Source organism: Larimichthys crocea, chromosome XII, assembly GCF_000972845.2.
Source record: "Larimichthys crocea isolate SSNF chromosome XII, L_crocea_2.0, whole genome shotgun sequence".
NCBI lineage: Eukaryota > Metazoa > Chordata > Actinopteri > Sciaenidae > Larimichthys > Larimichthys crocea.
Window position 1 is genome coordinate 2,129,453 of NC_040022.1, and position 16,387 is coordinate 2,145,839.

At 44.0% G+C, this 16,387-nt stretch overlaps 2 protein-coding genes across 2 annotated transcripts; one reads left to right on the plus strand and one right to left on the minus strand.

The window, feature by feature from the left end:
• Positions 1–119: 119 nt before the first annotated feature.
• adsl (adenylosuccinate lyase) lies at positions 120–6,560 on the minus strand. Its single transcript, XM_019265987.2, has 12 exons — positions 6,304–6,560; positions 3,009–3,212; positions 2,855–2,899; positions 2,577–2,656; positions 2,298–2,469; positions 2,166–2,212; positions 1,966–2,056; positions 1,796–1,865; positions 1,557–1,704; positions 1,273–1,453; positions 1,003–1,179; positions 120–271 (listed from the first exon to the last, which is right to left on the minus strand). The coding sequence occupies exons 1-12, from the start codon at positions 6,445–6,447 to the stop codon at positions 185–187; spliced, it is 1,446 nt and encodes a 481-aa protein (XP_019121532.1). The 5' UTR covers positions 6,448–6,560; the 3' UTR covers positions 120–184.
• A 1,275-nt stretch (positions 6,561–7,835) lies between these two features.
• On the plus strand, positions 7,836–14,236 carry si:dkey-110g7.8 (GTPase IMAP family member 8). The gene is made up of 6 exons (XM_019257273.2): positions 7,836–8,928; positions 9,499–10,054; positions 10,770–10,867; positions 11,037–11,168; positions 11,361–11,951; positions 12,057–14,236. The coding sequence occupies exons 1-6, from the start codon at positions 8,898–8,900 to the stop codon at positions 12,128–12,130; spliced, it is 1,482 nt and encodes a 493-aa protein (XP_019112818.1). The 5' UTR covers positions 7,836–8,897; the 3' UTR covers positions 12,131–14,236.
• Positions 14,237–16,387: the final 2,151 nt, after the last annotated feature.

Genomic DNA, 16,387 nt, shown 5'->3' on the forward strand with positions numbered 1-16,387 from the left:
TTTGGTTCCTGCTAATAAAAACGATACAGACATCAATAACAATTTATTACCTTAATGTTTGTTCCATCACCACGTATGCTCTACACATATCACAGAAATAAAAAAAACTCTGACGGGGATAGATTCAAGTTTGTTCTTTATTGATGACCATGATGAAGTCTCTTGAAGTAACATTATCTGTTCGTCAAAGCTCAAGCTCAATCTTGACATCCATCTTGGCCTTGTAAGGCTCCAGCAGGGGATGTATTTCTTCAGACAGGAACCTGGCCACCTGAACACGGCAGGAGGAAAGAAAAAAGAATATATTATATTACAAACAAATGCTACTTAAACAAGAGAGGGAGTGCTGTTATACTGAATATCAGCATGGATCCAATTCGGTCGCAGCGTGCCGATATACAGTGTAACAGCACGACGTCAAGTGTGATATTGCTCTTATAGAACAGTTCAACAAGTTATTGGTTAAAGGTGATAAGTGACAACAGATTATGATTTGTTTGTTAATTTAACAATTTATTCAGCTCGTCAACACAAATAGTTTCACAACTGGACTGGGACTGCATGGTTGCTAAGCACCATATAAATATTTCCTAAGCACAAGCTCAGCAAGTGCATGTTACCACAGGCCAGCTGCTTTGTATCACGTATGAACCAGTGAAATAAAAGTCTGCTGACTTTTTCTCCTCTTGACTTTCAGATAAAATGTTTAATATTATCAGAGGGTAGCTGCGCTCTCTTCAGCATCAAACCGGGAGCATCAAACCAGTTATACAGTTTCTTATCTGTGGATTATACTGATGCCAAATTGACAAGAAGACTGTCGACACATGACGTCCTTTATCTTGTGTTGAGTGATACATGCAGACCCAGTGCTGTTATTCTCTATATCAGCACTCGTGGGACAACTCGTTTGATCAAATTACAGAACTCACTATATTTAAAAATAAACAAGCCTCTTGTAATGGCTGCTAGAATAAAGATGAGGAGCTGTTCATGTTGTACCTGCTGGGGAGCACGACCAATAAAGGTCTTGGGGTCCAGTATGGTGTCCAGCTGCCCCAGAATGGGGGCAAAGTAAGTGTCCCGCTGGACTCTGGCCAGCAGGTCGTTATCACCTCCCTCCTGTTTGACCACAGCTGCCGCCTCCTGCGACAGAACACGAATCTTCTCGTGGCAGTCCTGCAGGGGTAGAAAGACGCACGGAAGCTCTTTACACGAAGTCAGGACACAGTGAGCTGTTGTTTTACGCTACAGTATAACCAACACCAGTACCTGTCTGTTCCCTCCGGCCTGCACCATGGCCATGATGATGTTCTCCGTGGCCATGAAGGGCAGCTCATGGCGGATGTGTCTCTCAATGACTTTGGGGTAGACCACCAGTCCCTCTGTGATGTTCTGCAGGGTGGTGAGGATGATGTCCGCTGTCAGGAAGGACTCGGGCAGGGAGATCCTCCTGCACATGGGTGACAGGGGTGACAGGAGATGAGCTAATAAGTTAAGAAACTTCTAAAGAAGCCTCTGCTTCTAATAAATACATCCCAGCAAACTATTGTGACCTGTTGGCGCTGTCATCCAGCGTCCTCTCCAGCCATTGGACCGAGGCCGTCTGCAGCGGGTCGGCCATCAGCGCCAGCAGGTGTCGGGCCAAGCTGCAGCAGCGCTCTGCACGCATGGGGTTCCTCTTGTAGGGCATGGCACTGGAACCTGGAGGAGGATGACAACGTCATACGTTTTGTCTCCTGCATTACAGGATAATGTGTCTTTTAGTTTCTGAATATTAAGTGAGTGAACGTACCGATCTGCTCTTTCTCAAAAGGCTCCTCGATCTCCTTCAAGTTAGCGAGCAGGCGGATGTCTGTGCAGATCTACAGACAAGACCGAAGATCATCACTGTGCTTGCGGAGAACCTTCAAACACCACTAGATGGCAACATTTCTCTACATGTCTCCAGCTTCTGCAGCTTACCTTGTGAACAGTAGCTCCCAAACTGGCCAAGGTGGACAGACTGTCAACGTCCACCTTACGACTGTACGTCTGTCCAGTCACGAGGTAGGATCTGTGTAGCATGAGAACATTAGTGACTTCATTATTGACACCACCCTTTTTTGGTTGTGGCATTTACCAAACTCAATCCTGATGACTTATTTCAGTTTTCCAGGACTTACTTTTTGAAGGCAGCCATCTCTGTCACCATCCTGTCGAGTTCTTCCACCTGGTGAGTAAACATGGGAATCGTGGTTTAAAAAAATCCTGTATCTCCGTCACAGTCTACATGCCAGTTCATTGCTGGTTTGTACCTTATCGTGGTCCCCCTGAAAAAGCTGCAGGAAGCTGGCCTGAGTGCCGGTGGTCCCCTTGACCCCGCGGAAACGCAGGTCGTCACGGGCTCGCTGCAGGTTACGCATGTCCATGGCCAAGTCCTGCAGCCACAGACATGCTCGCTTTCCAACCGTGGTCAACTGGGCGGGCCTGTAGATAGAGTGGACGAAGTGAGAGAAGGCAGAGAGGAAAAACACGTAAACTCTGCATGTTCTTAATTCTAAAAATGAGATAATAAAGAGACGATGAAGACTCACTGGTAGTGTGTGAAGCCAAGCGTTGGGAGATCAGCGTATTTCTCGGCAAAGTTTGCCAGTCTGTCGATGACTCTGGCCAGCTGTGCAAAGAAGAACAACAGGCTTTAGCAGCAAATTATTACATCATACACTTAGTTAATAATCTTATTTCTGGATTGTGTGACAAAACAAAACTGTTGTATAATTATTTCTACACTGTTGACTTTGTTACTGAACAGCTGATGCTTGCAAAGATTGCACAACTGGATGTTTTCTGGCTGCTGACAGCTGAGCCTCACCTTAGGCAAGAGGATGTCGAATCCATCACGCAGCATGATCAGATCCTGAGGAGGAAAAACAAGAAAACCATTCAAGAAAAGCACTTTTCCAACACAGCATCACATACAGGACATTATTGACTATCCTAGTGTAGAAGATGTCAGTCATAATTACAGTATTATCTCCCACGTAGCAGGAGGTGGCACCGAGGTGGATGATGGGAGCGGCAGTGGGGCAGCAGTGTGCGAAGGTGTGGACGTGGGCCATGACATCATGCCTGAGCTTGCGCTCCTCCTCGGCCGCCATGGCGAAGTCGATGTCCTTTTCGTGGCTCTCCATCTCCTGAATCTGGGCGTCCGTGATGGGCAGACCCAGAGCCTGAGGAGGAGAGCGAAGAAGACGGAGAGAGAGAAGGGAAAGACATCTTTAACACATATTAAATATTACATATTTTGTAACTTTGCTGCTCAGTTAACACCACGTGCCAACATCCGTGGCTGTGAAGAGAAGCCAAAAACTGCAAACGTCTACTTGAGGCTGATTCTGTTTGAATCAGTTAATAACTTCACGTCATTTTTGAAGCAATAACACAAAGAAAAACACTTTAATGTTCTCTGGCTTCGGTCTCTCAGCTGTGAGGGTTTGCTGCTTTTCTTTGTCATTCATCATCGTGGACTTTTTAGTCGGACAACGTCACATTTTAACATGTTTTCCGCCCATTCATTTCATTCATTCTTTTTACATTTCACAGACTAAACCGAACCAAAAAAAAAGATCAGGAACATTTTTCATCACTGAAAAAAAAATAATCAGTAGCTGCAGCCTGTAGTTTAGAGACAGGCAATCTGTGGAAAGTGAATCACTCACAGACACAGGTGTTTGATCAGGAGACAGTCTGATGATGACAGACCTTCTGTCTTTACCACAGTCTTGACGGGCATGTGCTCTCCTCGTGAGAAGGAGTTAATATCCTGATTAGATTGGAGCAGTCATGAGATCACGCAATGAGTTAATTGGGAAATTGAGCCTCTCTTACTCTTATGTTACCTCACGGCCCAAAACCCAACCACCTTAAACCCCGCCGTGTTAAAGGTTAGTGTGTCGGTCAGGGGAAAAGTCTAACAGACGTTAGGCCGGCCTCTCCTGTTACTGTGACATTCACCGCATGCTATTTCCACACACGGAGGCAGCCGCAGGCCTCGCCAATGCTGCACAGCAAAGCTAAACCTCTGAAGAACATTGCAAAAACACAGGACAACGAGGAGAAGATGGACTCTGATCAGTGTATGTGTGTGTGTGTGTGTGTGTGTGTGTGTGTGTCAGGTCATGTGAGTTGATGCATGTGAGAGAGGTTAAGTCAACAGTTAACGTCCCGTCAGCCCTCTTTAACGTGATAAACGCAGGAATCACTCAGAGGAGCTGCAGAGAAATAGATAGATATTTCTAAATCATCAGCAACTGCAGACTTCTGCTCGGTTCAACATTTTTTTTATATATACTTTGGCCCAAGTCTGGCTGGTCAGGGATCACATGGCTGCTAAATGTCAAGATGCTTCAGAGGGCATTTTCTCATAACCTCTCGAGTCTTCTTTACAGACCAATGCTGTGCAGCCAAACTTTGTTCAAGTTTCCAAAGAAAGCAACTACACCAGATCGACATTTGGTCTTTTAGGAGTGATGCAGCTACAAAAGAGACAAAAGAAAACATGGAAACTTGTGGATGAATTCTTGATTTCACGAGGTGTAAACATCCTACAGATTATCTGTATGAGCTGATGCAGAATAACTCTGACACTGTGAGATAGTGAGAGGTAAGAAGATGATTTGTTGAAGCTGCTCAAGGGGGCAAACTGTACGTTGCATCCAAGCAAAGCAAACTCAGAGATTTTGGAGTGAAGCCAATGTGTAAGTGTCCAAAAACTGCAGTTCCTCAAACATCCACTTGAGGCTGGTTCCAGAATAAGTCAGTCTCCATAAGTCCCCATGTTCAAATGTCCAACTTCACAGCAGAAATAAACATGTTTACAGCCTGGTACAAAAAACTGTTTTGGTCTCTATAGCTAATTTCTCCATTTATTAACAGCGTGGCCACTTTGATTGACAGCTGGGTTACAGATTGTTACTTGTTCGAGCACCCAGGCAACTCAGGGACGACAATTTTTAAAATTGGCCAAGAGGCAGGAAAGGCAGGACTACCAACATGACGGCGTCTAGAGCCACAGATGGTCGACGTCATACATATGCTGTCCGTGGATCACTGCAGATAATGGTTGAGGTTTGTTTCTATCTCTGGTTATCATGGTGAAGAATGCAGACACATTGTAGAACAGGACAGTAAAGAAGCTTTTATCAGACATCAGTCAATGAAAGAAAGTACTGCTTGGAAGATAAATATGAAACGGTAAATGGACTCTACTTATACGGCGCCTTTCAGGTGCTTCTACACTAAATATATCACTCACCCACTTAATACAAGGTGCCAGCTGCTCAGCTAACCATTCATACACCGATGGTGCAGCCTTCAGTATCTCACTCAAGGACACTTTGACACGCAGAGTGAAGGATCATTTGATTAGTGGATGACCTGTGCGATCTAATACAACAACTCTGCCATAAATTATGTTTTTAATGAAGCTTACAGTGTTTCAGTTTTGCTGACACTGCCTAAAAAGCATTAATTTAACAATTATGTTAAATTTATGAGGTTGTAGTTTGCAGTTGTGTTGAACTCGGCTGCATCATATTAAGAAGAGTTTCTAATATTTTTACCACCTCATTTACATACAAAGGGAAACACATTTCAATATGATGCACTCCTGTACAACAACAGCACCCACCAAGGCCTCTCTGACAGTGATTAGATTAGATTATACTTTATTTAGTTTTTGGGACAACAAAAACTGGAACATTACAAGCTTCATGTTGTTGTGTTGGATCATGTTGGACTGTAAAAGTCAGAATCAGGTTTATCGACAAGAAGGTTTTCACATACAAGAGATTTGTCTTGGTGGTTTTGGTGTGTGTGTGTGTGTGTTAATGTAATGGGTGGGTGAATGAATGAAGTGGCCAGTCAGTGTATTAAGAGTAAATATAATAAACACAGGAATCATGTGCATTATGTGACAAATAAACACAAAATAAAAACTGTAAATAAAGAGGACTGTATTTATACATTAGATTAAACTGCACCCATTCAATTATTTTCTCCAAAACTGTTAATTATTAAATTATGAAATCATCATTATATAATCTGTGTTTTTCTGCACAGGGAGCAGACATACCTCAGCTCTTAATAAGGGGTGGGGGTCCTCTTTAAAACTATATTTAGAGCAGGAAACTTGATAGGGACTCAGTGAAGGTCGCAAACACTCACACAACACGTGCATATATAAATAAATATATAAATATATATGATGCATGTTAAACTGTGCAGGTTGCCATGGTGACCTCAATAAGAAAAGCTTCAGACCTTCTCCGCCTTGGCCAGGTAGATCCACAGCTTCCTCCAGGTGCTGAACTTCTTCCTGTCGCTGAAGTTGTAAGCCATCTCCTTGCTGGCGTACCGGGACACCAGCGGAGAGCGGTACTTCAGGAACTCGTCGGCCGCCTCCATGTTCGCGAAAGCCGGTCAGAGACACGCGTGAGTGTGCGTGAGCTGCGGGTACAGCCTCCACGCGCTTTAGCTCCACACACACAAGTGCTGCTTCTTCTTCTTCTTCTTGATGTTTAACAGCAGTCAGCATCCTTATTGTTGCACACACTGCCCTCTTCTGGACTTCTTTACTACCTCCTCTTTTTTAAAATTCTTTTAATTAACCCAGTTAAAACAAACTCATAATGATTTTCCTCCCTTCTCTAGAGTTCCACATTTTATTACACTCTTGATTCTCCACTGCTCCTGTCTTCATCATCAAGCAACCATCACATGCTCCACTGTCTCTCCACATCTACACTGACCAGTTGGATGTTTTCCTAATATACTGAGTGTGTTATTCAGTTATTAGTCTGCTCATGATCACCTGCTCTGCTCTGCCACCTCTCCTACTACACCTTGTATTTTATATAAATGTCTCCCCTTATTCCTGGTTCTTCCCATGTTGTTTCCATTTCTTTCCGTATTAAACTTTTTCCTTCTGTTTTTGATTATTTTACTTTCATTCCCACCTCTTCTTTCTTTGCTGCCTCTTTTGCAGTTTTATCTGCTCTTTCATTCCCTTGTATCTCTAAATGAGCTGGTACCCACATATTATTTCCCTCCCCTGCTGTGTTACTCTGGATGTTTTTAACAGTATATCATATCATATTTCCTGGTTGTGTTTTCGCTGTCCTGTTTTTAATGCTCAAGAGTGATGAAACTGAATCACATATGATTATCTTCCTATCCACCCTGTCCTCCACCCATTCTATTGCCAATAATATAACACATAGCTCCACCGCATATATACTTAAATGATCAGATGTCCTTTTTAATACTTTGTTATTATGACTGGGAACCACCACTGCTGCACCTGTTGCTCCTGTTTTTTTAGTTCTTTTGATCCATCTGTATATAATATAATATATTTTCATCTGTATAGGTATAAAATCCACTGTTTTATTTCTTCTCTTGACATCCCATATTTTATTTATATATAATATATATATATATATCTAGATATATATATATATATATATATATAATATATATATATATATATTATTATATATCCCATATTATTCAGCTGGTCATCACATGTTAAGTCATGCTTTTTAACGACACTTGACGGAGGTGTACGGCATGAGGTCAAAAACACGACGCTTGCGTCGTCATACGGCAGTGTGGCGTGTAGTGTTATGTCTTTTTTTTTTTAATTGTTCTTAAATTGTTGGTCGCTTAACAACACGCACGCACACACACAACACGTTAAAAACACACAACAAACAAAGTGCACACACCTGAAGTGTGTTTTTAACGTGATTTCCTCGTGGGTCCGTGAATGCATCTCGCCCATATAGCGTGTATAATTGACCTGATGAAGGAGCCAAGGATGAGCTCACACGGTCAGGAGGGTTTCTGCTCATAAGCAATAATGTTTAATATAATAAGGTGACTAAGGTGCTTTGAATTCATCTGATTCATCTGATATCTGCTATTTATAGCAGCTTCCATGTGTTATGTAAAGCTGCATGTGTAATATTTAAATGTATCTGAGCAGTAAACACCCTCCTCCCCTCCCCTGCAGCTTCCCATGCCTTATAACATGCCTATGGCTGCAGGGATTATATAAATAGTTGTGTTTGTGCATGATGCAGCATCTGGGGAATACATCCAGCTGTAAATAGAGAACATAGTGCTCCCTCTCTCTCTCCTCTCTCTCTCTCTCCCCTCTCTCTCTCTCTGTCTATCCATCTTTCTATCTGTCCTCCTGACTGCAGTCTGCATACACTGCCACACTGCTGCTGCTGCTGCTGCTGGTGGTGGTGGTGGTGGTGGTGTGTGATAAGAGCAAGTGGGAGGAACAGCTTCCTCTGTTTTGCCTTAAAAAAAAAAAGAAAAGAAAATGACGAGACATCTTCCTGGAGGAGCTGCTGCTGCTGCTGCTGCTGCAGCAGGGTTGGATTTGGCTTCTGGTCTCCTGCATTGCACAATCGTTCCCCTCTGCTTGGACAGATAAATAAGACAAGGGAGAAAAAAAGAAGAAGACGAGGAGACGCCACACGGAAGGAGAGGACGGAAAAGAGCCATAGAAGGGTGAGGGGGGTGTGGAACATAATAGATTTAGGAAAGAAAAAAAAGAAAAAGGAGAGGAAGAGGGGGAGAAGTTGAATGGCAGAGGAGGTGTATGAGGGTAGGCAGGGGTAGACACGGGGAGCAGGAGGTAAGAGTGAGTAGCACTGCAGTAGAATGAGGGTTAGAGTGAAAGAGAGAGCCAAGAAGAAGCATTCGAGCTGCCAGCCTTTCACACGCCACCCAGGATCCGTCGCTTTCTGAAGAGGGGGCAACAACAGGAATCCACCGTGGAGCCGAGAAGGAGAAGGAGGAGGGGGGCTGAGGAGGAGGAAGCCAGAGGTTCTACACACAAGATGGCTGCTGTGTCCTCTGCCTCTGACACTGGTAAGTGGGTTTTTCATCCTTCTGCTGCAGATCCATCGCCATCAATTCATCAACAGCATCCGAGGGAAGTGAAATCCTGTTTTCAATCACAAACATCCCCATTACTTGGAAACTGTTGCTTGAGTCAACTTCCTGTGTTTTAGCAGCTCACATGGTTGGTATGTGCAGCTCAGAGTAACAGGGCTAAATCAGAAAACATCTATCCAAACATGTAACTTTTAGTCAAAGTAAATCATATCCTGTCCACATGCCATTCTCCTTGGATGGAGTCCAAGGTGCTCTGACCCAATTTTTCCAAAGGCTAAGGACAGACGAAAACAAAGAGGAGGCATGCTGGTAGGGGGTTAGAGGGAGAGACTGGGGTATGAGTGAGAATAAAAGAGAAAGCGGTAAAGGAGACAAGGTATAAGGCAGCAAGGAGGTCAGACAAGAAGGGAGTGAGGACAGAAATGAGGGATCAGGTTGTATATTGCAGTGAAATAACACTTCTGGGACAAAAACAGGATATTAAAACAGAGTATAAAGGTCATTTCCTCTTCAAGTAGTAGTCTAATTTTTGTGTTTCAACAGGGGACCCCAGGGGCAGACACCCCCCTGAACGCAGACTGCTAATCCTCGGGGGCCCACAGTCTGGTAAGACCTCCACCGCCAACACCATCCTTGGAGATGAGGTCTTCGACTCCGGTACTGAGACGACTCACAGCAACGTCGGCCAGACGGAGATCTACGGCCGACGGGTCACTGTGGTTGACACCCCGCCGTGGGCCATCCCCAGTGACCCAGAGAGCAACACCGAAGCTGACACCAACGACAACGCCGGCGCAGAGTCGGAGAGCCTGCCGCAGCCCCCGCCGAGCCTGGACAGCGAGGGGCCCTGCATGGGGGCCATCCTCTGCCCACCTGGGCCCCACGCAATCCTGCTGGTGGTGTCGGTCACCCAGCCCTTCACTGACATCCACAGGAGGGCTGCAGAGGATCAGCTGGCGGCCTTGGGTGGAGGCACCTGGAGGTACTCCATGGTGGTCTTTACTGGGGTGGACAAGCTGACTAAAGGTGTGTTCATTGAGGAGCACATATCGAACACTGGGGAGTCCCTGCAGTGGCTGGTGGAGAGATGTGGAAGCAGGTACGATGTCTCCATTTTCTCCTGCTCTCATTTCTCTTTGACTTTCAAAAACAGTCTGCTCTAAATGAAGGGGGGAAGAATAATCACTAAATCATGCGTTTGGAACAACAATGCAGCAGCAGTTCAACAGAAAGCTTAGGGGATTTTCACACATCAAACATCCTGTACTGGTCGTGGGTGGTAGCACTGAGAAGTCAAAACAGACATGACTCAAGTGATGTCGCTTGAGTCATCACATGATGTCACTTGAGTCATCACGTGATGTCACTTGAAAGTTTGAAGTTTGAAAATTAAAAAATCTGAGGCTGTGGCATTAGAAAGAAGCGAGTCTAACAGCCCGAGGCTACAGAGGTGAACTCTTGGTGGTTCGGTTGCATTGTGGGTATTGTAGGCGCTAGGTTATGGCGAGGAAGAACGTGGAATGTGTCGGATATGTTATAGGAGTGCAATGCTAAATCAGTGGAGCACTCCTATGCCTACTGAGGTTGAAAAAAACACCCTAGTGACATCATATTGATGTCATCAGGGTTTGTTTTGTTTTTATTACGGAAGGCCCGGTGTATGAAAGGTTATTTCCCAGCCTGTGGTCCTGCAAGTTGCTGCAAGTCATCCTCTATCTCTCTGTCATCTTGGCTGTCCTACAGTATACCACTTGTCTTCACTCTCCTCATAAAGTGCCCCTTTAAAAATGTTGTTGTTGTTTTTCCATCTGCAGGTACCACGCCTTTGATAACACTCGGAAAGAAACAGAAGACAACACACAGGTACCCGAGCTGATGGAAAAGGTGGAGGAAATGATCACTGACAACCAAGGCGAGTAACACTGCTGCATTCCTCATGCTGTGACACACTCAGCAGTAACGCCGTATGCAGAGCGGCACTTCTGCGACTCCTTTGTTATCATATTTTCATTATTGATGAACACAATTCCGCTAGAGATATGATTGGGCACGATGAATAATTTATGGTCGCTGTCACGCAGGATGGTACTTTGAGGTGAACGAGTTGATTTTACTGGAGGAGGAGCAGGCGAGGAGAGCTCTGGAGGAGGAGAGGATGAGGATGGAGGAGCACGCTAGACAGAGGGATCAGATGATCGGGGGACCTCCTAGAGGTATGAGGAAGCTGTGTGTGTGTTAGTATGTATCGACTGAGTCATGCAGTGAATGAAAGAGGTTCCTGCATGTGTCGTAATGCTGTTTTCTGGGAAAACAGAACTCCAAAAAAAGCTTACTCATTGTGAGTCAATCAATACTGCTTTATTTCCTACTGGTCTCATTGTTTCCTTGCCTTTCTCTCTTTACAGAGCTGAGGTTGCTCTTGCTGGGCTGGAAGGGCGTTGGAAAGAGCTCGGTGGGGAACTCCATTCTTGGCCGTCGGTACTTTGAGTCAGGCCAGGAGACGGAGCTGTGCCTAAGGAGGCAAGCGCTCGTATCCGGTCGTCGGATCACCATCGTCGACACCCCGGGCTGGGATTGGTTTTCAGTTAGGCGAACCCCGAAGCGTATCCGCCAGGAATCCCAACGCGGAGCCGCCCTCCTTCGACCCGGACCTCACACCCTGCTCCTGGTCCTCCCCGTCGTCTCGTCACTCACCGCCAGGAAGAGGCGAACGCTCCTGGCTCACATAGAGACTCTGTTTGGCGACAGTGCGTGCCTCCACACCATGGTGCTGTTCAGCTGTGGTGACTGGCTGGGCCGCACGCCCATCGAGGAGCACATTCTTAGAGGCGGGCGGGAGCTGCAAAGACTACTCGAATATTGTGGGAACTATTACCACGTCCTGGACAGTAAGACCCCTGGCAAGGACAGGAGTGTGTCAGTCCTACTGGATAAGATAGAGGAGATGATCAGAGAGAACGGAGACAAGGCTTTCCTCCCCATACAGACCGAGTGGTGTAAGTCTTTGTCTTGTTTTGCAATCTGCACGTATATGTGTGAAGTTTGTGTGTCTAATCATTGATGTTTCACGCTGTCTAATATAACTGTGTTGCATTTGACAGTGAGCGAGGAGAGCTCGTACTCTTCTGACAACACTGAGCCAGAGGATGACTGTCGAGGATGTCAACTACAGTGACACGATCGCACTCAAAGGAAAGCACTCCGGCTTTTTATCCTCATTCTGAGTCTTCAATAGGCCCCAAACATCGCCTTGTGTAACTTAAACCTCATCTAGATATCCTGCTCTGACTCTGAAGAGTTTTAGGGGAAAAACGTTCGGGAACAGGAGACTCATCCTGAGTAGCTCTTTGTTAGAAATGTAAAAGACCGAACTCACTGATCACTGAGCTAAAAGCTCAACACGGACTGAAGGTGCGATGAAAGAGCACACCTGAGACTAAATGTTCAAAATACACTCCCCTCAAGACCCAAGAAGAGGAGAAATATTCTGCTTCTGCTTCAAGGGACCAGAGCTCAATCCCTGTTCATGAGCATGTACACCAACTGCTGCTAAAGAGACCCTGGTTCAACACTGCAGAGTAAAGAATTACTCGTCATTGTAACTATGTTCAGTCTGCACAAAGGGATATCAGATTTGGCGGTAGGACTCATGTCTGTTAATTGGATGGTTTCAAAGTGCGACTTGTACCCTGAACTTCAACCGGACATTACAGTGTAGTCATCCCTTCCTGCATCAAGTGCCATTTCTGTCGTTCAGTCCGAAGGTTTGGAGTTACAGCGCCCCCAATGAATCCCAAACCCAAACACGGACAGTGTTTCAAAAGATGTGTGGTGTGTCAAAAGATAATAACCAGTTTAAAAAAAGTGAGCCTTGAGTTGCTCGTAAAAGTACACCTTTAGACATGATGTTACAATTTGCTTCGTTAACATTTGGTTCATTTCTGCTCAGGGAGTCAGGCTTGAAATGCTTCCTCCAGGGCAAAAATCTGGTACATAAACGTACAGAAACGCTGATTAATGCTGATCGTTAAACTGCAGACGTGAGTAACATATTAATTCAAATTGGAGCTTTTCTTTCTGTTTAGTTTGCTGGACGTAAAACAAAAAAAAAACAAAAAGGAAAGAGTCAGTCTTTGCACTTTGGTTGGTTCCTTTGGTTCTCTTGAATCCATCTAAAGTAAAGCAGTAAATATAGTCATGCTTGGCCCACCTCGCATTCATGCACACAAGCAGCTCCTAAGACAGCAAATGTGTTTTGGGGTGGAGAGGCTGCATTGAAACTGTGTGCGGTCTCAGATCCCTGCGGAGCTACTTACTTTGGGTGTGGATCCGCTTCGCTGTTTGTGTTCATGCATCCGGTGCATTTATCGACAAGGTAGATTCAGCTATGTGCCTCAGCATCAAAGCGTGAGATTGGGGAGTACGAGCCCCTGCGACAAGGGGCAGTATCCTGTAGGCTACATCCAGCTTTCGCATGCTACAGAAAGACAACATAACCTCATAAACCATATGAGCTCATGTAGGGCTTTGACTACCTTTTTTCTACATCTGTTCATGACATCCTGACGATAGTGATGTTTTGAAAACATAAAATATATACTCAGCTCTCAGAGGCATGTTAAGACACCGCATGCAGATTAAACGAGTGCCTATAGAGTTGAAGGCAACCTCACTTCTTCTTCTTCTTCTTCTTCTTCTTCTTCATCCTCCTCTGACTCTCGCTTGAGTCTTTGGGGATTTCTGATATGACACATCACATCTCTCTATCTTTACAACAGCAAAAAAGAAAAAAATAAAGGTATATAAGGTATAGATAAAAGCATATATAATATGTGACCGATACCACTGCCATGCTGTCAAACTTTTTATTTTATACAAATGACGTAGCCCAGACACTTGCTTCCCCTACGCTTTCCTGACTCTGTGCTTCATCTAGTGATGTAGGCTACCGCAGCACTTTGTGTGACAAAGCATGACTTTACAATTTGATATGAGGATGTTTCAAACATTCATTTTTTTGGAGTCTTAGAGTCCAAACCTGTCATCTGTGAATATATTGTATAAGCCGTGTATATTTACAGTGTAAAAAAAAAACAAAAGAAAGGAAAAAAAATGTCACATTATAACGCTTTTAGCGATTTTGCACTGTGTAAGTTCTACCACTTACCGTAGCCAAAGTGACGTCAACATCCTGTGTGGTCCTTCCTAAATGGTGATTGCGTCATCAGTACTTTGCTCATCCTCAGACAACAAATAAAAGATATGGATATATTGTTGTGTATTCATTATTCACAGTGTGTTTTGTTCTCATTCAATGACTGCAGTGCCCTCCTAGAGGGCAAAGAAAACATTATTATTCTTGACATGTAAGGCAGACACCCCTGGGATAGAAGTAGTAATTGTGCAAAAGCGTCACTAGATGGCAGCGTCGCAAGCAGATCTGTCACACAGAGCAGTGTTTCTCAAACTTCTGTCACCATGCACCACCTCAACAGAACTGGGTCCAGAACCAGAGGAGGGGTATTCCTGATCCACACATATGTTTCCTGTTTGGAGCTACAATTGCCGGGTTTTCGAACCACTTACTATCTCCACGTCATATTTAAGCTCATAACTGATCGTGGATGTAAGCGTATGCTACCTGCTTGAACATGGTCATCAGTAGTAAGTAGATAGACACTGTATTGATCCTGAGGGAAGGGAGTATCCGGTAGCACCATGAGACACAGCAAACATACATTAAAATGAGCCATTATAAAAAGTAGAAAATAGTAGTAAAATTCTTTATAGAAATAAGCAATAGAACTAGAAATAGAGATAAAACTATGTACATATAAATGTGGACATGGAAAATGGATGAAAGTCATAGCACTGAGCAGAGGTAGTGCAAATTAAGTTATTACTTATCATACAAAATGTCAAGAAAAATGTGAAACTGTCTGAAACTGTTTCTGCAAGACAATATTTTAAATTAAATTCATGTGGTGTTATAGTTTAAACATTTTCATTCAAAAATTTGTAGTATTTTGTTAAATGTTTCTGAATTAAAAATATAAAAATTTGTAGTATTTTGTTAAATGTTTCTGAATTAAAAATATATATTTCACCGCTCAGTGGACTGGTTTAGAGTGTTTAATCACAATAAAAAGAAGCTTTTATGTGGGTGCAGACAAAAACTTAATTTTATTAAGGCTTAGTCATTACAAAGGCCAGTAAAAACTTTAGCTTTTTAACGAGTTCATTTGAAGGTTTGCTTTGCCAAAACTACTATTAGTAAATACAGAAGGAGGACCCATGAAAAATGAGAGTATTTACAGCGCTGGGACCTACAGACCCAAGAGCCAAGTCTTTTTCTGGAACGAAATGTTTCTCCTACTCTAAGTAGCTCTGCACCATCTTGACTTTTGGCGTGCCTCCAGCTATAGATTGTGCCTAAGCTCTCTGGACACAAGCCTGGTCCAATTACAGTGTGAACACCTCGGGGCTGGTTGTAAGCTGAATGCCTGCATTTTCGTTGTTAATATTATTCAAGCTGTGCCTAGGTCAGCACTAGTCAGCACTCTCTTTTACTCCCCCCCCCTCTTTCTCTCTCTCTCGCATGCTCTTCCATTCTCCCACAGGCTATGACAAATCTCTTGTAAGCGCACACTTCAGTTTTAATCTAATGATCAGCTACTTTCTCTCTGAATCCTGTTTCCCTTGTACTACTAAATATTAAAGTTCACATGACTGTCAGTTGATTGCACGTGTCTGCAACACACTGCCGGTCAGGCGGCCTCCATTATCCTTGTCCCAGTTTGTTTGTGTGTTTTAAAGAGGCTCCACGAGATCATTGTGATGTATTATCAGAGCAGAAACAAAGACTTTCTGTGTGTTTACACACCGCACTGACTGCAAATGGCCTCAGAACAGTTTATATGATATATAATTCATCTAGACTATAATGCAGACATCTGTTATCTGTAATTGCTTATCCTCATCAGGGTCATGGTGGGTCTGGAGCCTATCCCAGCTGACTTTGGGCGAGAGGTGGGGTACACCCTGGAGAAGTCACATAGAGACAAACAACCATTCACACCTACAGCCAGTTTAGAGTCCGTACGTGTTTGGACTGTGGAGTACCTGGTGAGAACCCACGCAGACACAGGGAGAACATGCAAAGTCCAAACTCGAACCAGGAACCTTCTTGCTGTGAGACAACAGTGCAAACCACTACTAGGCCCTACACTCAATCCATCAGACTTGATTTGTATAGCACTCCACGTACAAACTAAATGTATCACAAATGTCTCAGTGAGGAAACACCAGAGGGAGGTTCAAAATAAAAGAACTAAAATAAATGTATAAATATAGTAAGAGTGCAGCATCTGACTTCATTTAATCACGTGGTTTTGTTTTGTCTTCACATTCCATATAAACTCTGTTAACGTGC